A 27,444-nucleotide genomic window follows, 5' to 3' on the forward strand; every position below is an offset into this window, starting at 1 on the left:
ACTGGGTTGCGTCTTAAATGTCTCTAGCTGAGTCCACGGGTTCATCATATGATGACAGCCAAGAAAGAAGCTTTTGGAAATGCATATGGCAAATCAATGTGCCTCATAAAATCAGGCACTTCGCTTGGAGAGCTTGTCGGGACATCCTACTGTTGAAAACTAACTTGGTTAAAAGAAATGTTTTACAGGTTGATATATGCGATGGATGCAACGTGGAGGCAGAGGATTCAATCCATTTTTTTTGGAAATGTACCCGAGCTAAATAATTGTAGTCTTCGTTGAAGCTGGTTTTTCCCAACGTGTTGGACTAGCTTAGCTCTTTTAAGGAGATGTTGTGGTGCTTAATGATGGATGAAAAGTGTTCACCGGAAAACATTGAGATGATATTGACCTATGCGTGGGCGATGTGGGGTAACAGGAATGATATTCGGTATGGCGGAACGCGTAAAGATGGAAAAATGCTTCTTCAATGGGCAACGCAATACCTAGAGGAATATCGGACTGCTGTGGATTTATTACTAGTTGCCCAAGAGTCTGTCTAGCACATTATGAGATGGAGTCCGCCACCTGCACCGTCTTTAAAGTTCAATGTTGATGATGCAATATTTGCAAAGTTGCACTCTGTGGGAGTTGGAGTCATAGGATGGGACTGGAATGGCAAATTTGTACCAGGAATGTGCAAGCGAATTCATGCACCATTGGGGCCTCTTGAAGCGGAATTGAAGGCTGTTGAAGTTGGGTTGCAATTCATAAAGCAGCTTGGAGTTTCTGATTTCATAATTGAAGGTGATTTGCTACTTGTCTCTAGGGCGTTGAGTCAATCTTCCTCAGTTCCGACCTCGATTGATGCGGTGATTATGGGCATTAGATCAGCTGCCTTGGAGTTCCATAATGTCTATTTTTCTCATGCAAAATGTAATGCAAATTCCCTAGCTCATTTACTAGCAAAGTATGCCAAAGGCATAGTTCATCAGTGTATGTGGATGGAGAATTGTCCTAGTTTCTTAGAATTAGCAATTCTTCATGATGCAAACTTTACTGTTATTTGATTAATATTAAGTGTGTGGTTTCCTATAAAAAAAAATAAAAAAAAAAGATTCTATTTTTACATTCTTCTTATTAAAATAATATAAACAATTTATTAAAATAAAATAAAACTTCCTAACAAAAAATTCAAAGCAACCAGCCACTAGCCACTTTCACCACCACCACCGTGAGAATCACAACCCACCGCCAAAAAAAAAACAAACCCAAAACAACAACCACCACCACAACCAAAACAACAACCACCTCCATCATCAATAACCCACCACAAAACCTATTACAATAAACCAACACCACTAGCAACAACAACCACCGTCACAATCACAAGCCACCACCCAAAAAAAAAAAAAACCAAACAATCCACCAAGACCACAACCCCAAAAAAAAAAAAAAAAAAAAAAAAAACACCGTTGCCCACTGTGGGGCCCAATAGTTTATGTGCCAGGCCCACTTGCTCATGGGGAGCCCGCAGGCCCAAGCTGAAGAAAGTTATGGCCCAAGCTTAAAAGTATAAGGCCGAGGATGGCCCAGATATGCAGCCGAGGACGGTTTAGTCCTCGGCAAGCCTAAAGCTCCCTTGAAAAAAGGGGTAAAAGAAAGTTATAAGGACAAATCCATAAGAAGATTTAAAATATCTCAGGAAAGTTGTCCTTAATACCCTTCACTGATAAGACTTTACACCTAACAGAACCTGATTTTTAGGCTTTATTAACCCTCCCCAACAATTCTGGGATTAGATTGACGGGACAAATATCAGTCCTGGAAAAGTTGACCCTACACGTGGACGAGGGACAACAAACGTAGGCTAGTATAAAAGGTAAGGTAAACTAATTAGAGAAGGGGATCCATCTCACTTCCTGGGGAAAAACTCCAGGGATGAGAATGCCCGGATAATATATGTACACCACCACGAAAACCCACCGCCGGGTAACCGGAGAAAAACATTAGTGCTCCTCGGACCTTATCCGAGGAGTCCAATCCCTCAAGTTATAAAACTGTGGGGCTTGGATATCCCGGCGGAAGCCTTTTCTTATCTAAGTTCCTTAAAATTCGGTTTGGACCAACGCCCAGTGACCAAACGCTAGCCTTTCAAACCCACTCTCTACAAATTTTATTGTGAGGGATCCTTCACGCTCGAGCCCAACGTCATTATTGGGCCGTTTGAGAAACGTGTCCCTACAATTGGCGCCGTCTGTGGGAAGGCTTGTGCGTTGGCACAGGTGGTGCATGAGTCGACTCTCTAGCAAGCAGAGATTCGCGAGTTTTTCCCATTTCCGGCGACGTGCAGTTGTGGCTCTGACATAAGCTTCTGCTAGGGGCTACGCCTTGCACTGCTAACGGCGCGGGCAGCTCTAGGGGCTTCCGGCCTCAAGCCAACTCCCCCCTCCCTGGCCTAGGGGTTAACCTTCGAAAAATAAATGAGTATAGAGAAAAAATTACTTAAAAAGAAATCTTACAAGTTTTGGACAGAACCAAGGCCTTGTATGGTCCTCGGACCCAAGCCTATGGGGAAACCAAGTACAAAAAAGAAATCTTACAAGTTTTGGACAGAACCAAGGCCTTGTATGGTCCTCGGACCCAAGCCTATGGGGAAACCAAGTACAAAAAAGAAATCTTACAAGTTTTGGACAGAACCAAGGCCTTGTATGGTCCTCGGACCCAAGCCTATGGGGAAACCAAGTACAAAAAAGAAATCTTACAAGTTTTGGACAGAACCAAGGCCTTGTATGGTCCTCGGACCCAAGCCTATGGGGAAACCAAGTACAAAAAAGAAATCTTACAAGTTTTGGACAGAACCAAGGCCTTGTATGGTCCTCGGACCCAAGCCTATGGGGAAACCAAGTACAAAAAAGGAAATCTTACAAGTTTTGGACAGAACCAAGGCCTTGTATGGTCCTCGGACCCAAGCCTATGGGGAAACCAAGTACAAAAAAGAAATCTTACAAGTTTTGGACAGAACCAAGGCCTTGTATGGTCCTCGGACCCAAGCCTATGGGGAAACCAAGTACAAAAAAGGAAATCTTACAAGTTTTGGACAGAACTAAGGCCTTGTATGGTCCTCGGACCCAAGCCTATGGGGAAACCAAGTACAAAAAAGAAATCTTACAAGTTTTGGACAGAACCAAGGCCTTGTATGGTCCTCGGACCCAAGCCTATGGGGAAACCAAGTACAAAAAAGAAATCTTACAAGTTTTGGACAGAACCAAGGCCTTGTATGGTCCTCGGACCCAAGCCTATGGGGAGACCAAGTACGCAGAAGCACAATCGGAGTTCCCTGCTTCCCAGTCGACTGCTCGGATGGATTATTTAGAGATTATCAGCCTTGGACGGTATTCATGCGCTTATCACAGAATATTCAACTGTTATCCCGGTTAGTTTCCTAAGTTTGATTTACTATGAATTATCGATATAATGCCTGGTAGTATTGGTAAATTGGAGTTAGTTAGATTATGTTTCAAGCTATTTTGCTCTAAATATTCTTGAAGAAACACACACATAGGGCACACCCATTCACAAAGTAGTGTTGTCAAAGGAACAGTATTCAAAACAAGTAAAGAAATTTCCATTTTTTCTAAAACAAAGAAATAGTACAGCGTACAATGAAAAGCTGGAATCAGTTTGTGTCAAAACTCACTACATAACCAAAAAGAAAGGAAGATACAAGAGAATAAGATAAAGCCGAGGAAGTAGATCAGAGGAGAGATTGGCTACAGCTCCAAGACCTTGTTCTTCCTCAATGCTTTCACATGCCCACAACTCAAACAGCAAAAGAGACCCAACTTGAGCCTGACACCGCTGAAGGAAAGGTGCAGGGAGTTGGAAGTTGAGGGGCTTTCTCTAAATATTTGCCTGCCACAAGGCAAAGGCGCTGATGGCGGAGAATCTTTCTTCTGACACACCAAAATTCTGGCATGAACAGAACCTGCTTCGGATTTTGACTAAAAGAGGGAGAGACACCCTTTCCCCTCGGTCGAAACGGAGTATTCCCCTGAATTTATGCTTCCTGTGCCCATACCTTACTATTTTGAGTCTCATGAGGACACGGCGCTTCTGTGGCGGAGAGATTTCTTCCTTCCCAACCTTCGCCTCAAACATGTTGTGTTAAGAGAGGATAGCACTGAATATAGGAATTGTGATTTGGGAGGAAACTGAAGGAGCGGTGTGTATATAAAGCAACTCTTTCTCCCTCCTATTTATTTGAAAAGATAAGGTGGTGGCAGTCAACTCACGCAGCGTCCCAAGGAACGCTACAGACAAAATGGCTCCGGCCCAACTTCCAACGTCAACTGCAACCACAAGATTAAAGGAACCTCGTAAAGGCGCACCTCGAACACTGGGACATCAGAAAGTGCCGCGTGGCCAGAGATTGCATAAATACCTCTTAATTCGTGGGCCTAGTGAATTCGCGGCCCAGGCCCGTCCTGCATAAGGGCCCAGGGACTATGGCCCACACCGAGGAATAGCCGCTGCCGAGGGCAACCTCCTGCTTGGCGCCTCGTGATATACCTGAAGAAAGGGAGAAATTGAACTCAAAAAGTTTTGGATAGAACCAAGGCATTGCATGGTCCTCGGACCCAAGCCTATGGGGAAACCAAGTACTCTAAAAAGTTTTGGACAGAACTAAGGCATTGCATGGTCCTCGAACCCAAGCCTATGGGGAAACCAAGTACTCTAAAAAGTTTTGGACAGAACCAAGGCATTGCATGGTCCTCGGACCCAAGCCTATGGGGAAACCAAGTACTCAAAAAGTTTTGGACAGAACCAAGGCATTGCATGGTCCTCGGACCCAAGCCTATGGGGAAACCAAGTACTCTAAAAAGTTTTGGACAGAACCAAGGCATTGCATGGTCCTCGACCCAAGCCTATGGGGAAACCAAGTACTCAAAAAGTTTTGGACAGAACCAAGGCATTGCATGGTCCTCGGACCCAAGCCTATGGGGAAACCAAGTACTCTAAAAAGTTTTGGACAGAACCAAGGCATTGCATGGTCCTCGGACCCAAGCCTATGGGGAAACCAAATACTCTAAAAAGTTTTGGACAGAACCAAGGCATTGCATGGTCCTCGGACTCAAGCCTATGGGGAAACCAAGTACTCTAAAAAGTTTTGGACAGAACCAAGGCATTGCATGGTCCTCGGACCCAAGCCTATGGGGAAACCAAGTACTCTAAAAAGTTTTGGACAGAACCAAGGCATTGCATGGTCCTCGGACTCAAGCCTATGGGGAAACCAAGTACTCTAAAAAGTTTTGGACAGAACCTAGGCATTGCACGGCCCTCGGACTCAAGCCTATGAGGAAACCAAGTACTCGGACGTGAAATTCCTCGGCTCCAATACTGTAAAATGTTAAAGCCAATATGTTAAGATGGCAAAATGATCCCCTATTCAATAGCCTAAGGAAACTGTTCGTTTTGCGGATGACATGTCCTCGAATAGTTACTTCTTACACCGTATCGAATACTCAGTCCTCATCTTGGCTAAGTTTGAGCACTGCTCATATCAGGAGAAGAACATTCTTTAGAAAAAGATGAAGGAGAAGGAAGAAGAATTGGAACACATGGAAGCACTTCAGCAAGCTCTTGACATCAAGGAGCGCAAAGGAAAAAGAAGATGGAGGACATGAGCAGAAGATGGAGGAGATGAATGAAGAAGATGGAGGACATGAGTAGGAAGGAGGAGAAGAAGAGAGAGAGGCAAAGGGGGACGCCAGTGAACAAAGAGAGGAAGAAGCAGGGGCACTTAGTCCCTGCCCCATTCCTGACTCCTAACACGCTGGCGCCATATTAGATATGCTCGTGAAAGAGCGGGTGGTAATGAGGATGTGTTTCTTCGGCTCAGCCACGCCGAAAGGGTGGCGTGACGAGTCCCTGCTTCGGATTTTGGCTAAAAGGACGGCGGGACGAATCTTGAGTCTCCGCCATCTTTGCCCTGACCGGGCCATTTTTAAGCTTCGCTAGAGCATAGCGTTTCTGGGAAAGGAATGGCTTATTCATGACTGACTACTATGGTGAACGTATTATTGGATAGGGTATAACCAGAGGGAAAAAGTGAACTCTGGGAAGAGCCTGGGGGATTCAGATATGAGAGAATCACCTTTTGTCTTCTCTCTTTATATAAGGGACGAAGAAAAGGGCACATAACACGTTCAGATCCCCAGTGAAACCTGCAAATAAGGATACGCCGTTTCGTTCTCCCACACCATTAATAACCGTCAGATCTGGGAGGCCTCGTAAAGGGAGGATATTAAAAACGCGCCTTGAATACCCAAACGGCATAAGGGCAACGTGCGCAAATTAAGGGGAACAGCTCGTAGACCGGTACGTTCCTTGGGCATGTGAAGAGTTATCCGCGTCCTTCAAGGGCTGAAATGAATGGGCCATAATAAAGGCTCGGTATTACCAAAACCCACCTTTCCAACCAAGATGTTGGACAGCAGGGTTTTGAGGGGCTATTGTGGGGCCCAATAGTTTATGGGCCAGGCCCACTTGCTCATGGGGAGCCCGCAGGCCCAAGCTGAAGAAAGTTATGGCCCAAGCTTAAAAGTATAAGGCCGAGGATGGCCCAGATATGCAGCCGAGGACGGTTTAGTCCTCGGCAAGCCTAAAGCTCCCTTGACAAAAGGGGTAAAAGAAAGTTATAAGGACAAATCCATAAGAAGATCTAAAATATCTCAGGAAAGTTGTCCTTAATACCCTTCACTGATAAGACTTTACACCTAACAGAACCTGATTTTTAGGCTTTATTAACCCTCCCCAACAATTCTGGGATTAGATTGATGGGACAAATATCAGTCCTGGAAAAGTTGACCCTACACGTGGACGAGAGACAACAAACGTAGGCTAGTATAAAAGGTAAGGTAAACTAATTAGAGAAGGGGATCCATCTTACTTCCTGGGGAAAAACTCCAGGGATGAGAATGCCCGGATAATATATGTACACCACCACGAAAACCCATCGCCGGGTAACCGAAGAAAAACATTAGTGCTCCTCGGACCTTATCCGAGGAGTCCAATCCCTCAAGTTATAAAACTGTGGGGCTTGGATATCTCGGCGGAAGCCTTTTCTTATCTAAGTTCCTTAAAATTCGGTTTGGACCAACGCCCAGTGACCAAACGCTAGCCTTTCAAACCCACTCTTTACAAATTTTATTGTGAGGGATCCTTCACGCTCAAGCCCAACGTCATTATTGGGCCGTTTGAGAAACGTGTCCCTACACCCACCATTACCACCATGGCCCAAAATCTACCACCACCACAACACACCAAAGGCATGACCCAAAATCAACTACCACCACCACAACATAGCAAATCACGACCCAAAACCATTTAGCACCACCACATTTTTTTTGAGAGAGTTTGAGCCAGAGGACGCATGCAAATCTAACGATGACAAATTTCAGCAGAGAGGGAGATGCGAAATATGACAATCAAAGTTTGAAAATTTTCGTGTGTAAGCACACAATAGAGTTATCAATGGTGAGATATAACCTTTTACATATGGTTTGAGATTTCAGTTTGGATAATATGGTGGTGTTTTAGCTTTCCAGTTTATGAAGTATTTTGTTTTAGCTTTGTGTGGTGAACAAAGAAGAAGATAGGAAATAGAGAAATTTAAGATGAAAGAAAAACGAATATTATTTAATAGGATAAGAGAGAGAATGGATTAATTTTTTTTTTTTTTTTTTTTTTAAGTTTCCTATTACAGTAGATGCTTGGATGTTAAAAAATTTTAAGTTTTAACATCATTGATGTAGATGCTTTTTGTGGGTTGTGTTGCTAAAATATAGCTTTTTAGCATTTTGAAAGCTTTGATGGGAATGCTCTTAAACCCTTAAACCTCCAAGTTCGATTATCAATTTGTATTTATTTGAACAATTAATGCGATCAATAGTCATTCCCCCAAAGCGACCAACCTTTAAAACAAACAAGGGATTGGGAGAGGCAAAGAGAGTAGTAACAAACAAGGGATTGAAATTGAAATTAGGGGAGATGGGTTTCAACACTGGTGATTTATTAAAATGTGTGAGGTAATGATGGTGAAGGTTATTAAATTTTATTGAACATTAACATCTCTGGTTTTCTTTCATAGCCCGGTGTTACTCAATGTATTTGTTGGATACAAGGTCAATTGATTTTGTCTTTTAAAGTAACTTAATTTCTAGCTTCATGTTTTTTTTCATACTTAGAATTCAATAATTAAGTCTTCGTATTTGAGATTGGACCCTGATATGAATATTGTTGGTAGAAAAATGTTGTAGGTTTGGTTGTGAATTGTTTAATTGACCATTATCACTTAACGAATATTTGATGTTGTTGCTTTTATGAAAAGTGAACTGATTGTAAGGAATTTATGTATAACTTGTGGTATATTATTTTACCATAGATAAAGTGAAAGGGATTACAATGACTTGTGTAATATTTCTGGCTTAATTGATTGATTCACCCCTCCCCCTATTTTGCTCGCTAACATTGAATTGTTATGCTGCAGATTGTGCATCAGCCTAGCATATATGTCCTAGACACTCTGGGTGTATTAATGGTTCCAAGTATCCCTGACATAGAGACAGGACTAAAGCTGGCTCTTGAAAGTATCATCCTCTTGCAAGTAATTTCTCTTTAGTTTCTTAAGAGACTTCTCTATGATTAATACAATACACATGTGAGTGTTCACACAGTGATGCAAGCATGCTTTTTAAGTATAAGGAAGCTAAATCTTGCCTGAAAGATCACATTTGTAAATAGACAAAAATAAGTGACACATCTCTCAAATTACTTATAAAAAAGTTATGGCCTTCTTACCTATTCATAAATGTATTATTGTATATGGTTTAAAGAGTTAGTTAATAATTTTTTTTTTTATAAATATTTTTTTTTTATTTTTTTATAAATATTTTGTTGGTAACTAGTATTGTTTATTTTATAATATATTATATAAAGTATTGATTAAGAATTAAATTACTAATTTGGTCCACTTACTATTAGATTTATCGGCGTTATTACTAAATTCTTAAAAACAAGTTAATTACATTCCTAATAGTTATCTTAAAAATGAAAATGATTGTCATAAAGGTATACATTGATCCCACCAATTTGACATACTTAACCCAATTCAACTTAATGTGTCATTTCAAATTGGTTTTTAATAACATAGACTATGACCTCCTTTTATTTAGAGGAAAACTATAAAGTGGTGACATAAAAATTAATTAAAAAAAAAAAAAGAATCAATGAACATTTTTCCTCAAACACACTCGAGTGAGGGACAAACAAGGCTTTTTTTCTTTACTGATTGGCTTAAGCTTGCCTCTTTCTTGTTGTTGGAATATGGTACACTCTTTTGTGCTCTACTAAAAAATAGATTTTACCTTGATTTGTTTAATGATTCAAAATTTAAAAAGTATAGACTCAAATTTGAATTCAATACAAGTAAAAGTCATGAGTCAACAATAAAATTTGTCGGTGTATTTTGCTTCATTAAATTTGGTTGAATTGGGTTAATTTTAGAGTTCTCAAAATTAAGAAGTTGGGCTGGGTTTTTATTTTATAAATTAAATCCAGCCCAACCCAATATTGATTCCATAGGCAGCCCATTTTCAATTATCTTTTTTGCAGTACTTTTATCTACCGGTAGGTCCACTTCCGAGGAAGTTGCCACCACCATTTTCAATTATTGTTTGTGTGATATAGATTATGGGATTGAAATTGAAATTAAAATTGGGTTTCAACGCCGGTGGTGGTGGTGGTGATGGGCCCATCAAATGAGACACGCGCCATCAGAGACACGCCGGAGTTGTCGTTGTAGTCCGCATTCCCTTCTTCGCCAAAAAAGAAAGACTTGGCCAACCCTAACAAACATCATCAAGATTTCATCGCCATTAATGCCCATAGCAAAACCTCTCTTCACTGGTAAGCTGTTACCATGTTTTGCTAGATTATGTTTGAAAGTCATTGTCTTTAAATGGAACTATGGAGAAGTTTATTAAATTTTATTGAGCAATAACTGCTTTTGTTTTCTTTCATAGTGCAGGAGAAGATGAAGTGTGCTACTGTCGTCCCACTGCCTGGTGTTACTCAAGATATTGCTGGATACAAGGTGAAGAGATTCTGTGTTTTATGGTTTATTACCTTAGAAAGTAAAGAGAGACTAAATGTCTAGTTTCATGCGTCTTTCACAGATATAGTTGACGTTGTTGCTTTTATGAGAAGCAAACTGATTGCAAGGAATTTATTTCTGACTTGTGTTGTATTATTTGACCACAGACACAGTGATGGTAATTAGATTACAATGACTTACTATAATCTATCTTAATTGGTTGATTGCCACCCCCACCTCCCAACCCAATTTTGCTAGCTGTCTTACTAATTCTTATTTATTTTTTTACTTTCGATTTTCTTTTTTAGCTGGCAAGCATTTGTAGGTTTACATGATTAGGAAAATAAACTATCTGGCTTAGGTATCTAGTTTTATTGCCAAATTGTGGTCTATGGTATTTGGTTTATTTGGAGTTTGTTGGGTGATGTTGAAGAATGTTGTTGAGTTGTTAGCTTGCTGGTCTGGTCGTTTTTGTTGTCATCGGAATGGGAATTTGTGGATGGTTCCCCCCGCATTGTTTGATGTGGTGCTTATGGAGAGAGAGGAATGATTGGAATTTTGAGGATACAGTGAGAGCTATGCCTGATCTCATATTATTTATCTTTAGAACCTTGTTGGACTGGATGTCAACTTTGCATAGTCAGCCATTATGTTCTGTTTTTGATTTGATAGATTCATTTGTATAGTTGGGCCACACTATTTTTTTGATATCAACAAAATTGCATTACTTATTAAAAAAAAAAAAAATTGTAACAAGCTAGTTTTTTACTTTTTAGCTTTTATTTACACTTTTTTAAAGCCTCACTTTTTCTTACTTTTTCAAAGTATAAGTATATATTTAGCATACTTTTAACAAAAAAATTTCAGCAAAAAATTAATAAGTTATTCCCAAACGGACATTAAATTAGTTGCATAAACTTTATTTGAAGACATGTTTTTAAGGTCAGGCTAAATCATCAATCATTTGCCTCTTTCCTTTTCTTTTTAAAATATTATTTTTTATTCTATCTACTGTTTCCTTTCTCCCGCTGTTGTTGATCTGCTGTTGAATTCTTTTGGTCAACATCTATGTATGTTTAAATGCTGACGTTGAATTGTTAAGCTGCAGATTACGCATGAGCCCAGCATATATGTCCTAGAATCTCCGGGTGTATTGGTTCCAAGTATCCCTGACGTAGAGACAGAACTGAAGCTGGCTCTTGCAGGTATCATGCTCTTGCAAATAATTTCTCTTCAGTTTCTTGTTAGATTTCTTACAGTACACATGTGAATGTGCCCAAACATATACACACAACTACCTGCATGCTTTTTTAGTTTTAGATGTGCTAATCTTGCTTGAAAGATCAGTGTTGTAAACATTCAAAAATGAGTGAGTCTACAATCACGATTAAGAGAAGTCATAGACTACTCAACTTGAGCTGATTTGGTTGCAATAAGGAAATTGGATTCAGCTTACCAAATTCTTAAATGCACGTGAAGGTTCTGTAAAAGATTCAGTGGTATGTGAGGAGTGAATTGCACAATACTTGCTGGCAGTTTTAAATACTCAAGGGACTCCCCTTCATTGGAAGCACTTGAACAGTAGGAGACTAGAAGGGATTCGATATGATTTTAAGGAAAAACATGAGTATAATCTTAAAGAAAAATGCTTGAACATATTAATCCATGGATCTCTCAACTTTATACACAAGAATGTAGTTAGGGTAGTATACACGTAACACATTTATTTATTTACACATCTTACTTTGAATTACAATGACATAAATGTTTATTTTTACATAAAATACAAAATGCAAAATAACATATTTATATATTTATTTACATCACTTAAAAGCAAATTAAATAAAGGAAGTATTTATTTATTTATGTCTTGTAATCCAAATTGTAATGAAGAAATGCTTACGAATTATGGAAGGAACTTGTGACTTTGAATTGAGCAACATCTAGATTCTATTGGTTGTGACTTGTGTTGAACTCCTTAAATGAAATTTGTAGTTATATGGTATATTGGAAACTAGCAGTGAGAAAAAAAAAAATAATAATAATACTATGAAAAATGATTATACAAAAGAAAAATAAATAAATCAAAATTTAATATGTTCATTTAAGATTTTATGTGTCAATATCTTGCTGCCCAAACTTCGAAACACAATGTTCTTGAAACAAGATTCAATTCCTCCATGAATTAAATAGGATTAAATGTTTCTTCTTCTCTCTCTCTCTTCTTCGGAACCAGTGTGGGGAATATAAATATTTAGAAGACCAGTTTAGTTTTGGAAATTCAATTTCATCCAAAAAAATATTTTTGGTTTTAATTTAATTTGAATCTAATTTGGACAAAGAGGGCTTTAGCTGTTTTTTTTTAAATATTTATTTTATTTATAGATAAATGAAATAGGGGGTTTGGGTTCATAGCAAAAAAAAAAAAAAAAAAAAAAAAAGAAGAGAGTTGTAAAGACTATCTATAATAATAGGACAAAAATACTAATAAGAAAACAAATCTGCCCTTACCTCATCATCTTCTCTTGGTATATTTATGCTACCCTCATCAAGAACAATTTGTGGTAAATGAGCGATCTCCTCTACATTTTCTACTCAAATCAGGACGACCATAAATCAACAATTTTGTTAGTGCCTCCATCCCCTCCGGGAGAGATGACAACTTAGGACAATTGTCAATCCAAAGTGTCTGAAGTGATTTCAGATGTGGTAGCCAATCCAGCAAAGTCGTTAAATTTTCACATCCTCCAATCCATAGTAGCTGTAAAGTGTTTGCAGATCCTTGGAGCCATTGGGGAAAAACCTCCAACTTTGGTAAACAGAAAAACATTAAATTTTGGAGGCTCAACTTGGGATCTTGATTGTCTTCTTCTCCCGCTACCTCCATCAAACTAAGCTCTTTACAATCCCTAATTATCATGGTCTCTAGGGCAGTTAGGTGTTTCATACTCAATGTCAAAGTGGTCAAACTTGGATAATTTCCAACTACCAATGTTCGAAGATAGGTGAGGTGCCCTTCCTCCATCCCTTCAAAAACACTTTTTAGATTCACACATCTCCATATCCACAAAGATCGAAGAGAACTCAAGCAACCTACTGCGTTCTCCAACAAGCAGGTGTGCTTTGTTGTAACAATAAAAAGCCTGAGCTTGATTAAGTCCCCTATACCTTTTGGCAACCGTTCAAGATTGTGGCAATTTTCAAGCAGTAAAGTTTGTAAATTGTGCAGCTTGCAAATGGAATCTGGAAGTTGCTTGATTATGTAATTATATGATAGGTTGAGATATCTCAAATGTTTCAAACTTCCGATTGAACTTGGCAACACCTCAAAGGATGAATTTTTCAGATCAAGCACCCACAAGTACCTAAATCTTGAGAAGCATGTTTCAAGTAAGGACATGGATTGGTCTGTTTGGAAAATAATAGTCTAAACTTTGCTCAACTTCTCTAATTGTGTTGTAACTTCTTGCCCATTGTCTAAAAATGATAGGTGACAAACTTCCACAGCAAGGGTAGACTTCTTGGTCACTACTGAACACTCTCTTTTAGCAATTGAGAGTGCGAGATCATGGATAAGATCATGCATTTTAAAGGTAAAATACAAGATATTTTCTTGTTCAACATCTTGAAAGAAATATCTCGACAACAACTCCTTGATATACAAGTTGCCAACATCTTCCAACTCTGGATTTTCATCCTTAGGTGATTGAAGAATTCCATGTGCCATCCAAAATTGAATCAAGAGAAGATTATTGAATACAAAATCCTTTGGGAAAATAGAACAATGTGCAAAACATGGCTTTAAGTGAAATGGCAATTGATTTTAACTAAGCTTCAATGCAGGGAAGATGCCACTCTCCTTTTGATTTAAACTCCATATCTCATTATCTCTAATAGATATCCACTCATGTTCATAAACTTTTGAATAGAGTAGGCAGGCTAAAGTATTCACTGCCAATGGAACCCCTCTACATTTTTTGACGATTTCTTTTCCAATTTCTAAGAGGTTTGGATATTGTTCTTCTTCTCCTTCCTTAAATGCCAATTTCACAAACAAAGACAAACAATCCTTTTGGGATAGACCATCTAAATTGTAAGACTCTACAGTGCTCATAATAGTAGCAACAGAGCTATTCCATGTTGTCACTATGATTTTACTTACATTGCAACCACCAAGTAACAAAATTTTCAATTCAATCCATTTTATATGATCCTCATTTGAAACATCATCTAAGACAAGAAGAAATTTCTTATTTTGTATATGTTCTCTTAAATGCATTTGCAACTGATCTATGCTCAAATTCTCATCAATACCAACTACTGATTTGAGGATTTCTGTTATCAATCTTTTAACATCAAAATCCTCAGACACACACACCCACATATTCAATTGAAAATGTCTAACCACCTGTTCATCATTATACACCAACTTGGCAATTGTGGTCTTCCCCAATCCCAACTATAGGAATTACACTGACATTTCCGTTAACATCATGCTGCATCAAAAGATTTATTATCTTTTTTTTGTCATCATCCCTACCGATGACATTCTGAGAAGGAATAAAGGAGTGGGTCATGTCCCTCCAGTACATTGTTGTCTTCCTATCTTCAAGTCGTACAACAAGATTGAATTCAGCCTTAATATCTGAAATATTATCTTACCTCTCCCCAATACCCTTGATTTTACGTGCCATTTCAAAACGGAATACAAGTGGATTAGAACCAGAAAAGAAATAACCCACCTTTTTGCGAGTGCTCCTGCATCTCTTCATTACTTCCTTCTGCAAAATTTGATATTGAAATTCATCCAGGACATTCTCTGCATCATTAAGGACATCTTTGAGCTGTCCTAGCCAATGGTTCAGCCTGTGGTCACTTTCTTGCTTCTCCTCAGCATCTAAGAGTACGGCCTTAAGTATGACTTAGTATTTGAATTTTTTTTAACATGTTATATCATATCTCCTTGAAATAGGGGTTAAACTATTACGTTTGATATTTATTTTGATCATTATCATTGTTGCCTATTGTTATTAAATTATTTTATCCTAATCACATGATGAAATATGCTTTCTTTGCAAACTTCTTATTTTTGATTCATGCATATTATCTTGAATAACTGCCTCCATGCCAAACTCCGGGCCGTTTTGTCCCCTATTTCCCCTATCTACCATGTGGAAAATTGGAAAATTTATAGTGCATTTTAATCTTCTTTTTTTAATTATTTTCCATTTTTCCTCCAGGAAATAAAAGACGAGCAACAATCCACTCAAACTTCAAAGTAAGGTTAAAAAGAAGGAATGCATAAACCTGACTCTAGCATACAGAATGACCAAACAGCTATGCTGGATACTCAGGTGCGGCAACTCAAAGATCAGATCATCAGGGCAAAGGTTTATCTATCCCTCCCAGCCACAAGAAACAATCCTCACTTTACAAGGGAGTCTCGGGGGTGGATGAAGGAAGTTTAGCGAGTACTTAAGGGATGTGAGAAAAGATTCTGAACTGCCAAGGAAGTAATCTCCTCTTTTAACATATTAATATGCCGACAACCAAATTTTATCGAAATTTTCCTTAAAGTATCGATCTGTTATTAGGTTCTCCTTTGGCTTGCTATTTTTTAAATTGTCCCATCTTTCTCTGCCTTAAATTGTTTTTATGGTTTATTTTTATGCAGTGCCTATGACAAATTGAAGGCAATGGAACAAACATTGGCCAAAGGAAAGCAGCTTCAAGATGACTATGCTTCTGTGGTGAAGAAGCTGAGGGCTATGCAGCCTATGCTCCACTCAACCGAAGAGCAGCTCCGACTGCACAAAAAGCTGACTATATTCTTGACTCAATTGACAGCAAAAACAATTCCTAAAGGTCTGCATTGTCTTCCGTTGCGCCTTACAACTGAGTATAATACCTTGAATTCTTCTCAACATGACTTTCCAAATCAAGAGAAGTTAGAAGACCCTCAGTTGTACCATTATGCATTATTCTCTGATAAGGTATTAGCAGCAGCAGTTGTTGTAAACTCAACTATAACATATGCTAAGGTAATTTTCACTCTTGATATACTTGCTGTTTCCTTTAATTGCTAAGAAAGAAATTTTGGAATGGCTATTCTAAGACTCTTGTTCCCACATCCTCCTTCTTTTGTCGAACTTCCCCACCTGCAAAAAAAAAAAAAAAAAAAAAAAAAAACACATTAATTATCTGCTATTTCAATGTTTGATATTTTTTGTTTGACATCTCAAATTTATTGTTAGGAATCCTGGGAGGACCCTTCGAAGCATGTTTTCCACATTGTTACTGATAGGCCAAATTATGCAGCAATGAGGATGTGGTTTTTGCTAAATCCACCAGGCAAAGCTTCTATCCAGGTTCAGAACATTGAAGAATTTACATGGCTAAATGCAAGTTATAGTCCAGTTCTCAAGCAGTTGGGTTCACAGTCCATGATAGACTATAACTTTAGAGCTCATCAAGCCAATTCTGATTCAAATTTGAAGTACGGAACCCAAAATACTTATCTATCCTCAATCATCTTCAATTTTATTTGCTAGAGATCTTCCCAAAGCTCAACAAAGTGTTGTTCTTGGATGATGATATCATTGTAAAGAAGGATCTCACTGCCCTTCGGTCCCTTGATTCGAAGGGGAATGTTAATGGTGCTGTTAAGACTTGTGGAGAGAGCTTCCATCATTTTGATCGGTATCTGAACTTCTCAAATCCTCTTATCTCAAAGAATTTTGACCGTCATGCATGTGGATTATATTGGAATAAACTATTAGGCTTAGGTTTCTGGTTTAATTATCAAAAGTTCGTAATAACCGAATCAGTTGCATACGCCTTATTTAATGACATGTTTTGAACATCAGGCCAAATCATCAAGCATTTGGCTTAAATCTTAATGCTTTCTTCTATCTGCTACTACCTTTCTCCTTCTATTATATATCTTTGGCTGAATACTTCTGTTTGAACATTTTTGTATGTTGAATTGCTTACATTGGATTTTTAATTGCAGATTGCGCATCAGCCTAGCATATATGTCCTAGACACTCCAGGTGTATTGGTTCCAAGTATCCCTAACATTGAGACAGGACTGAAGCTAGCTCTTGCAGGAATCATCCTCTTGCAAATAATTTCTCCTAACTTTTAGTTTAAGATATGCTAAACCATGCTTGACTGTTGTAAATGGACAAAAATAAGTGCCACCTCTCTCCAATCACTATTAAGAGAAGCCATATCCCTACTCAACACCGGAGTTGATTTGGTTGCAACAAAGTAACTGGATCAGCTTAAGTAATGTTGGTTGAGGCCTAAAAGTTTTACGCTTGAAGTTGTGTTGGTTTAATCCTCTTGTTGACCTCCAACCAACACAAGTTGCCCAAACTACAGCTAGTAAAATTTTCAACCTTGACGTCTTAAATTTTATCATTATTTTTTCTTTTACTATTGCTCATATGTGGTTTTTTTTTGGTTTTTTTTACCATTGCCATATTGTATTGCTTGTTCTATCAAATAAAGCTTACCAATTTCTTAAATTCACATGAAGGGTGATGCAGGACAACCTAGGCTTCCCACCTAGATTAGTCCTACCGTAGACCTTAGGCTTCCCACCTAAGGTGTTTGGATTCACCACCAAACAAACACAATGCAATCTCTACAAATAATCTCAATAATAATAATCATAGTCTGTGAATACAAAAGAAATCATCCAGAACTTTATATGTAGCTTCGATGAATCACAAAGATAAGGATAAATTTTCTTAAAAAAATCCTAAACAATTTCAAATACTAATCTGATAATCCTAAAAAATTTCAAATACTAATTCGATAATCCTAAACAAAGGATAATGACGAACAACTAATCCTAACCAACTCAAATACCAATCCAAACTAAACAAATAACTACCTTACAATCTGAAATTATCCACTGAAAATCTAAAATGAAATATTGAAATAACATTTGATTTTGCTCCTGCATTAAAGGGTCTGTGAAAGATTCAGTGGTAGGTGAGGAGCGTATTGCACAACACTTGCTGGCAGTTTTAAATTCTCAAGGGACCCCCCCTTCATTGGAAGCATTTGAACAACAGGAGACTGCAAGGGATTCGGTATGATTCTAAGGAAAAACATGAGTATAACCTGAAAAATCTTCGGCCAAAAAGGAGGAAGCCACCAAATGATTTTGATATGCTTTACGTTGAGATAATATAGGATGCTTCTCATTTCCTTAATTTATGTAGGATGGCCAAAGTATTTTAAAACATTTTGTTATTGGGACAACATAGGTCCGAATGAACTTCATGATAAGTCTTGTTGTAGGATTATTACATGGTTATTAATATAATCTTCATTCTCCTAAATGGATGGCAAATGATCAACATAAGAAAATTGTTTTGGGACGGTTAGTTTTCTTGTCATGAACAAAGAGCTTTTAGTTTTGATAACATGTTTTACTTGCTAGTTATGGACATTCGTGTAGAACATCATGAAGTTATTCTGTTGTGCTTAGTGTATGAAGGGGTTTTTTATGACTACGCAAGAGGAGGTAAATCTAGAAATGTTGGTAAATACTAGACAGAGTAAATGAACTATCATTATAAATATGGCATGCTTAATTTGAAATAGATGATCAGAAAATTCAGAAAAAAATGATCTTTCTTTATTTATTTATTTAGCTTCAATTGATGGCTTTTTAAAAAAGGATGAGAAGCTTGTTCTGGAGTTGAGATGATGTCAAGGTAAGCAAAAATATGGTATTTGATTTAGAAGTAAATAAGAGAAAACTTACAAGGAACCCTATAGGCAATACATAAATTGGGGAAGAGTAAATTCACATGTTTTGCAATATCATTGAGTAAGATTGTGTTGCTTGAGGTGGATATTTTGATTTCAATTAGAAGATTTGAAAAAGAATAAATGGGATTAGTGGTAAAAGATAGGAGAACAAACATTTGTCACTACATGGAATCAAAATCTACCAAGCTTTTCAAAAATAGTTTTCTATATATAAACACACTCTAGCCCTTTTGCACGTAACTTTTTATGCCATTTGTAGTTCTTATTGTTGTGGCTTATATCAGCTGGTCTCCATGTGACTTGTGAATCTCTTGTTTTATTTTATGTCATTCCTGAATTTATAGTTCTTTACAATTTTCCTTTCAGGATCTTGTCACAAAAGTCCAATGTGCTTTGTATTTAACTCTGTTAGAATTCATTGGTAATGTAGAAGATGAGAGTAACTTGGAGAGTCTTATAGAGCAGCAGTTTGAAGTATTGCAGAAGGCATTTAAGATACCTCATAAGGCCTCAGAAGCTCGTTTGATGGTATCAAAAAAACTTCTTACTTTATTTAGGGCGGGTAAACTTGGTCCATTCATCCTTCATGATATCCTTGATGCAAATACTGTGTCTTGAGTTGTTAGTCACTATTTTTTCTTTTTTTGGTGTAACATTACAATTGTATATGCTAGTAATTTTTTTCCTCCTTTTTCTCTCCTACTTTCTTGTGTTGATGTCTCAAATTTACTCAAGTTATATTACAAAGCTAACAGATGCTTGCATGTGTTGGTGAGTTCTTGTCACATTCTTAATGAAAAATTTGGCTTTCAATGCTAATGATGCTATATTTTGGACGCACTAGATGATAGCAATCTTTTGTTTTTTGATGGGATTATAGCAATCTTTGCGATTTTTATTCCGACACTGATTACAAATTGCAGATATATATATTTAAATGGATGGCTCTAAAAATTCCATTGAACGTTCTGTTTGGTTGGGTGTAAAAGGGAGAGGATGGAAAATGTAGGAAAATGAGAGGTTTTCTTTGTTTGATGTGGTGGAAAAGACAAAAGAGGAGGAAAAGTAGGGGAGAAAATGTTTAAATAAATGGAATTTACAATTTTGTCTATTTTTTACAATCTTTTCTTTCATCTTTTGATGTAATAAGAGTATAACAATAGAGTTTTATTTGAGCATGGTCACTAATTAATCTAGTGAGTAGCAAGTAATTGATGCGAGAAAAATTCAAAGCTGAATCTAATTCAAAAAATGATTAAAATTCAAGAGAGGAGATCAAAATTCATTGGTTCCTTTGCATGTATAATGTAGAGCAAAGTTGATCAAAATGAGATATCATTGAAAAAAACTGGAGGCATTATTCAACAAAACTGTTTGGAAATAATTGGAGAAATCATTCATATTGAGATGCTATTTTTCTTAAATTTTAAGCATTATTTAGTTGTTAACAAATGCAATGATCGTTTTGGTTCTAGTGTCCTCAAATTTGGAAAATGTTGTTCTTTTTTAAGTTTTGTGCCTTCTTTTATTTTAAGTGACACTCTTTTTTATTTATTTGTGGGGGGGGGGGGGGGGGGATTGTGTTACTTGCTTTCACATATTTATTTAAAAAGGGTTGTGATTAAGTTACAACCTCTAAATATTAACCATATGATCTTAATATTGACCAAATTATTGTTATTTTAATTGGACACTGGCTCTTGGGTAGTTAAATTCTAGTTCTTAGAAGTTCGATCTCGAATTTTAATGGGATATCAGAGAATTCCATTATATAATTGGCCATTTCATGTTATCCCCTCAAACTATTTTCCAATAATTTTTGTGGGATTGCATTTATGTTCTTCAATTTTGATATGGACAATATTAGAGTGAATTCCAACAATATAAAATTCAATAACTAATATGATAGTAGTGGAGATTAGAGTAATTCTTTTTGAGAAATCAGAGTTTTCTAACTCCTTTGGCATAAGAAGGATTTGAACAATGACACTCATTATTCCCAAACATGATAACCAGTAGCCTATAATCATTGGTGTGTCATTTTTTCTCTAAACGTATTCTTAATATATTATTTATAATTTTGGTTTAAGTTAGAAGGAGCTTTTGATGGAAATGAAAATTTATAATTCCAAATACTAAAGCCACCCCTTTCAATGCAAATTACGGCCCATATTTTCTAATTAATTAAGCATGTTAATATACACTTTGCTTACTGATTACGAAAAAGAATCATAAAATATGAATATAAGAATATATGCTTGCACATACCAATCCATGGATCTCTCAACTTTATACACAAGGATGTACTCACACCAATCTATGGATCTCTCAACTTTACACATAAGAATGTACCCAAGGGAGTATACACATCACTTATTTATTTATTTATATCTTTTACATGGAATTACAATGACTTATATGTTTATTTATTTACATCATTTAGTGCTATATTTATTTAATTACATCACTTGAAAGCAAATTAAATAACATAAGTATTTATTTATTTACATCTTCTAATCCAAATTGCAATGAAGGAATGCTTACGAATTCTGAAAGGAATTTGTGACTTTGAATTGAGCAATGTTCATATTCTATTGGATGTGACCAATGTTGAACTCCTGAAATGTAATTTGTAATTATATAGTATATAATAAACTTACCGTGAGAATAATACTATGAAAAAAGATAATATAATAGAAAAATAAATAAATAAAAATTTAATATATTCATTAAAGATTATTGATGCCAATGCCTTGCTGGCCAAACTTTGAAACACAATGTTCCATAAACAAGATTTAATTCCTTCATAAATTAAATAGATCAATGTTTCTTCTTCTATTCTTCTATTTTTCTCTTTTTCATTTGTTTTTATATATTTGTGAGCAAAAGGGTGTGGGAAAAATAAAGATTTAAAAAGCCATTTGAGTTTTGGAATTTATTTAATTTTCATCCAAAAAATATTTCTTGTTTTAATTTACTGTAAAACTATTTGTACAAAAAGGGCTTTTGTTTTTTATTTAACGAAATTAAACATAACCAACATTCAAGAGATCAGTACCCATTGATAAGCATAAAAACTAAAAATATATAAACCATAATAAATAATTAAATAGTACAAAGAACAAAAATATAGATGGAAAAGAATCAACCACGTTAAGAATAGAACAATACTTTTACTAACACAAGAAAGAAGAACAAGAAGACAGATCTACCCTTACCTCTTCTTCTGATGATAACGATGAACTTCAACTATCCTCGTCGAGTTCAATCTGTGGTACATGAGCAATCTTGTGCGAATCTTCTTCTCTGCATTTTCTACTCAAATCAGGACAATCTGTGATCTCCAATTGTCTTAGTGCAGTGAGAGCTTCCATCCCCTCCGGGAGAGATGACAACTTAGGGCATTCGACAATCCGAAGTGTGTGAAGTGATTTCAGACGTGGCAGCCACTCCGGCAAAGCCTTCAAATTTTCACATTCTCCAATCAATAGCTGCTGTAAAGTGTTTGCAGATCCTTGGAGCCATTGGGGCAAAACCTCCAACTTTGGTAAACCTTTAATCACCAATTTCTGAAGGCTTAACTTGAGATCTTGATTGTCTTCTCCCTCCATCTCTATCAAACTAAGCTCTTTACAATCCCCAATTACCAGGTTCTCTAGGGCAGTTAGGTGTTTGATACTGAGTGATAAAGAAGTCAACCTTGGACATTCGAAAACAAGCAATGTTCGAAGATTGGTGAGGCGCCCCTCCATCCCTTCAAACAGACATTTTAGATTCTCACATTCCAATATCCCCAAAAATCGAAGAGAATCCAAGCAATCCACTGCCTTCTCCAACAAGCAGGTATCCTTTGTTGTAACAGCCAAAAACCTGAGGCTGATTATGTCCCTTATACCTTTGGGCAACCGTTCAAGATTGCTGCAATCACCAAGCAGTAAAGTTTGCAAACTGTGCAGCTTGCAAATGGAATCTGGAAGTTGCTTGATTATGCTATTCTCTGATAGGTCGAGATATCTCAAATGTTTCAAACTTCCGATAGAATTTGGCAACACCTCAAAGGATGATTTGCTCAAATCAAGCACCCGCAAGTACTTAAATCTTGAGATACATGCTTTAAGTGTGGACATGGGTCGCTGTGTTTTGAAAATGATAGTCTGAACTTTGTTCAACCTCTCTAATTGTGTTGTAACTTCTTGCCCACTCTCCAAAATTGACAGAGGACAAACTTCTGCAGCAAGGGTGGACGTCTTGGTCACTACCGAACACTCACCTTTGGCAATTGAGATTGCAAGATCATGGACAAGATCATGCATTTTAAAGCAATAAGAGAACCAAACATCTTCATATACATCTTGAAACAAAGATCTTGACATTAACTCCTTGATATACAAGTCACCAATATCTTCCAAATCTTGATTTTCATTGTCAGGTGATTGAAGAAGTCCATGTGCCATCCAAAATTGAATCAAATGACAACTATAGATTTCATAATCCTTTGGGAAAAGAGAGCAATAGGCAAAGCATTGCTTCAAGTGAAATGGCAATTGGTTGTAACTCAACCTCAATGCAGGTAAGATGTCACCCTCATTCTGTTTTAAATGCCATATCTCATTATCTCTAACAGATTTCCACTCCCTTTCATCAATTTTTGAATAAAGTAGGCTGGCTAAAGTCCTCACTGCCAATGGAACCCCTTTACATTTTTTAACAATGTCATTTCCAATTTCTAAGAGGTTTGGATACTGTTTTTCTTCTCCTTCCTTAAATGCCAATTTCACAAACAAAGACAAACAATCTTCTTGGGAGAGGCCATCTAAATGGTATGTACGAGCAGTACCCATAATAGTAGCAACCGAGTTATTTCGTGTTGTCACTATGATTTTACTTCCATTGCAACCACCAAGTAACAAATCTTCCAATTCCATCCATTTATTACGATCCTCATTCCAAACGTCATCCAAGACAAGTAGAAATTTGTTATCTTTTAAAAGTTCTCTTAATCTAAATTGCAACTCATCCACACCCAAATTATCTATAAATTTCTTATCTCTCAAAAGTTCTCTAAAGCTAATTTGCAACCCATCCACACCAAAATTCTCATCAATCTTATGAATTGCAGATTTAAGGATTTCTTTTATCAACCTTGTAACATTGAAATCATCAGACGCACACACCCACATTCTCAATTGAAAATGACCAACTACCTGTTCATCGCTATACACCAACTTGGCAATTGCAGTCTTCCCCAAACCTCCAATCCCAACGATAGGAATTACATCCACATTTCTGCTGGAATTTTCATTTAGGTCCGTCAAAAGATGTATTATATTTTTTTTAGCATCTTCCCTACCGATGACATTCCGAGGATCAACAAAGGAGTGGGTCATGTCCCTCATTTCCTGCATATTTAACTTCCTATCTACAAGTCCTTGAGCAAGATTGAATTTATCTTTCTCAGCTGCAATTTCATCTACCCTCTTCCTAATATTTTTGATTTTATGTGCCATTTCAAAACGGACTGCAACTGGATTAGAACTTGAAAATAAGTTACTCACCTTTTTGCTAGTGCTCCAGTGTCTCTTCATAACTTCCTTCTGCAGAATTCGGTATTGAAATTCATCCAGCACATTCTCAGCATCTTGAAGGACGTCTTTGAGCTCCCCTAGCCAAATACTCAGCCTATGGTCACTGGCTTGCTTCTCCTCAGCATCCAAGAGTACGGCTTTGATGGCTTTGACAGTGCGCTCAAGCTTTGTCAGATCACTTCGGACGCCCCATGCTGAACTGAGCTCTTCGTAAATAACCGATCCGAGCAGCTCCAGGACCTTCACTGCGATGCCGTAGCCAATTTCAGCCATGTTCTTGATCTGGTGCAACGGAAACTGGAAAGGAAGTAAATCAAATGTGAGTGCTCTCTTGCTGGGTTGGAAGTGGAAAGTCAGATTTACAGGATGAGAGGCTTTATTATAGGCGGACAGCTTCAGATCTAGGGTTTGACTTTGGGAGATGGGTTCAGATGGTGTTTGGTTACGGGGAAGAGTACAGGTTCGGGTGGAGCGAAGACTTTGAGAGTTCCTGAGCGTTGTAGTGGAAGAAAACAATAAAACGTTGAAGGTATAATAATGCTTCTACAGTGGACCACAATTTAAATAATAATAATATTTTTCTTAAATTACAAAATGCACCTTTTAGTCTTACCTAAAATTCAATTCAATCTTGTATTGTTGATTTTATTCAATTTGGCTCCTTAAGTTTAAACTTTATTTAATTTAATCCTTCTATTAGTGTTTGTCAAAATTGCAGTGTTAATGACTCCCAAAACAATTTTTTTTTCTTACATTAAAAAATTCATAAAATTAATAAAGAATATTTTTGAAAAAATAAAAATAAAAATAATAAAAATTATTATTTGGGATTTAAAAAATAATTAAACTAAAGAAGAATACACAAAAAAGGAAGAATTAAAAAAAAGAATGCCTTATTTTGTAGCTTCTACTATTGGATTGCAAGTAGTGAGAAATTTTTATGAGTTTTAAGTGTTTGAGATTTGTGGGTGGTGGTGAATGGGTTTTTGGTGGCTCATGGTGATCCCAACCCCAACACACACGACCAACCAATACAACACACAACACACAAAACCCAAAATACCTCACTCATTGACTATCAATAATCAGTAATTATAACCAAAACCCCCACTACCAAATTCTCACAAACACTAATCTAGCCACTTCATCAAACCTTAAGATCATGCGTTCTTTAGGACCAGCATCAAGATAAGTTCCCATGGTAGAGAAACTATTAAGACCTACCATGAAATTTAGAGGATTGTATTGAACGAAATTGAAGTTATATAACTTAATTGAATTTTAGACAAAGTTAGAGAGTGCAATATGTGATTTAGCCTAATATTTGGTAATGAAGTAAAAATAGCTTCTAACCTCTTTTTTCGTATTTATTTCCATACAAATAAAACAAAAACAAAAAACAAAAAAACTCAAGACAAAATTCCAATAATCCTTAAATTAATGGTCTAATAATAATTGTCATAATATAATAATTGCACAAAGAAGAAGAAAAATATGTATACATGAAAGCAATAGAATTTAAATCACTTATAGACTTGGTCTTCTTCGATTAGCTTTTTGCAACAACAACAACCAAAAAAAAAAAAAAAAAACCAAAAAACAAAAAACATATGGACACCTTCACCCTTAGACTCACTATCAAATTTGTCGCTTAGGGTGGCCACCATAGGTTTAAAAAATTAGAGGGTGTTTGGTACATGTACTTAAAAACTGAAAACATGTGTGGAAATACGTGTAGGTGAAAAAGTGTGTGAAAATACATGTAATGTTGTTTAAAAATTGAAAACATGTGTTTAAGTGAGTGTATCAAACGAGGCGTTATTGTTTGGACCTCTTTGTTAAATTTGTAGTGAAATTATTAATTAATTTTCAAAATCTCAATTAAGTGATCCACAATATTATTATACTTCAACACAAATCAAAGATTGCCACCATAAAACAAGAATGTATAAGCGATAAAGTACAATACAAAATTTGGTAACTAAGTAGAAAACTAATTAAGAAACTCTTCAAATGAAACCCCACTCTAATGACACAAACTGAAAAAGTCCTATATAATTCAAAATAAAGGAATAATTACAAATGGTCAAGACTTACAAAACCTTTATATTATAGACCACCCTCTATGCATCCTTTGCAAACAAACCCGCTCTTGGTTGCCTTTGCCTCTAGTACATTAGTCTATGAACCTTCGAAATCTTTCTATAATGATTTCCTCCACGTGAACCATAAACTTTAATACAGTCTCATTGAATAGTTCTCTACAATGAACCTCACAATGATAAATTTTTGTGGTTTTAGTATTTCACAAAATCAAACACTCTTTTCTTGGTACTACGGATTAGATTGACTTAATTTTTGAAATTATTATCCCATAAAAAAAAAAAAGGAATTATCATGAATGGAGATATCTCAAGGGGGAGAAGTCGGTATGGGTACTTTGTTTTTAATTCCAACCCGACCCAATTGAATCCACGCTCCCTTTATTTACCAAGCAAAAAATTCAAAAAATTTAATTTGAATTATTAAAAAAAAAAAAAACAACCATACAACAAAGCTCGTTTTTAAAGGTTTAAAACTAGTCAAGAGACCCAAATGAATTTTATCATTTAAAAAAAAAAAAATTAAATCAGTCATATGATTTTATCATGTACCAAAAGCTTCTTGAGCTTGTGGAGTTCAAGCTAAAGGAAGTGATTTCAAGGGAACATACTCTACTTGTTTTGGTGGTTAGTGTTCCTAACATTGGCAAGTTGCCTTAATTAATTCAATCCGTCAAATTGAACCTACTCTACTTGCTTTGGTGGTTGGTGTTCCTAACATTGGCAAGTTGCCTTTTTTAATTCAATCCATCAAATTGCATTGCCTCACTTTCTTTGTAAGCTGTTACTAACTTACTATGTATTTCCTAGATTATGTTTGAATGTCATT

The 27,444-nt window shown here is 36.6% G+C and overlaps 2 protein-coding genes and 1 long non-coding RNA gene across 3 annotated transcripts in view; 1 reads left to right on the forward strand and 2 right to left on the reverse strand.

Annotated features, from left to right (window-relative positions):
• Positions 1-16,031: 16,031 nt before the first annotated feature.
• Positions 16,032-17,567, forward strand: LOC126693767 (uncharacterized). The gene is made up of 3 exons (XR_007645520.1): positions 16,032-16,176; positions 16,390-16,834; positions 17,148-17,567. It is a non-coding gene; the product is annotated as an uncharacterized LOC126693767 (long non-coding RNA).
• A 3,708-nt stretch (positions 17,568-21,275) lies between these two features.
• On the reverse strand, positions 21,276-25,029 carry LOC126693757 (putative disease resistance protein RGA1). Its single transcript, XM_050389882.1, has 2 exons — positions 22,147-25,029; positions 21,276-21,546 (listed from the first exon to the last, which is right to left on the reverse strand). The coding sequence occupies exon 1, from the start codon at positions 24,784-24,786 to the stop codon at positions 22,174-22,176; it is 2,613 nt and encodes an 870-aa protein (XP_050245839.1). The 5' UTR covers positions 24,787-25,029; the 3' UTR covers positions 21,276-21,546; positions 22,147-22,173.
• Positions 22,009-27,444, reverse strand: part of LOC126693759 (putative disease resistance protein RGA1) — a 32,283-nt gene continuing 26,847 nt past the window's right edge. The window contains exon 2 of the mRNA XM_050389884.1: positions 22,009-22,146. The gene's annotated coding sequence lies outside the window, so the exon portion shown is untranslated. The remainder of the gene's footprint in view (positions 22,147-27,444) is intronic.

This window comes from Quercus robur, chromosome 7, assembly GCF_932294415.1.
Source record: "Quercus robur chromosome 7, dhQueRobu3.1, whole genome shotgun sequence".
Classification (NCBI taxonomy): Eukaryota; Viridiplantae; Streptophyta; class Magnoliopsida; order Fagales; family Fagaceae; genus Quercus; species Quercus robur.

Excerpts from the sequence above, each read along its gene's own strand:
- LOC126693757 (XM_050389882.1), bottom strand. The coding sequence starts at position 24,786 with ATGGCTGAAATTGGCTACGGCATCGCAGTGAAGGTCCTGGAGCTGCTC.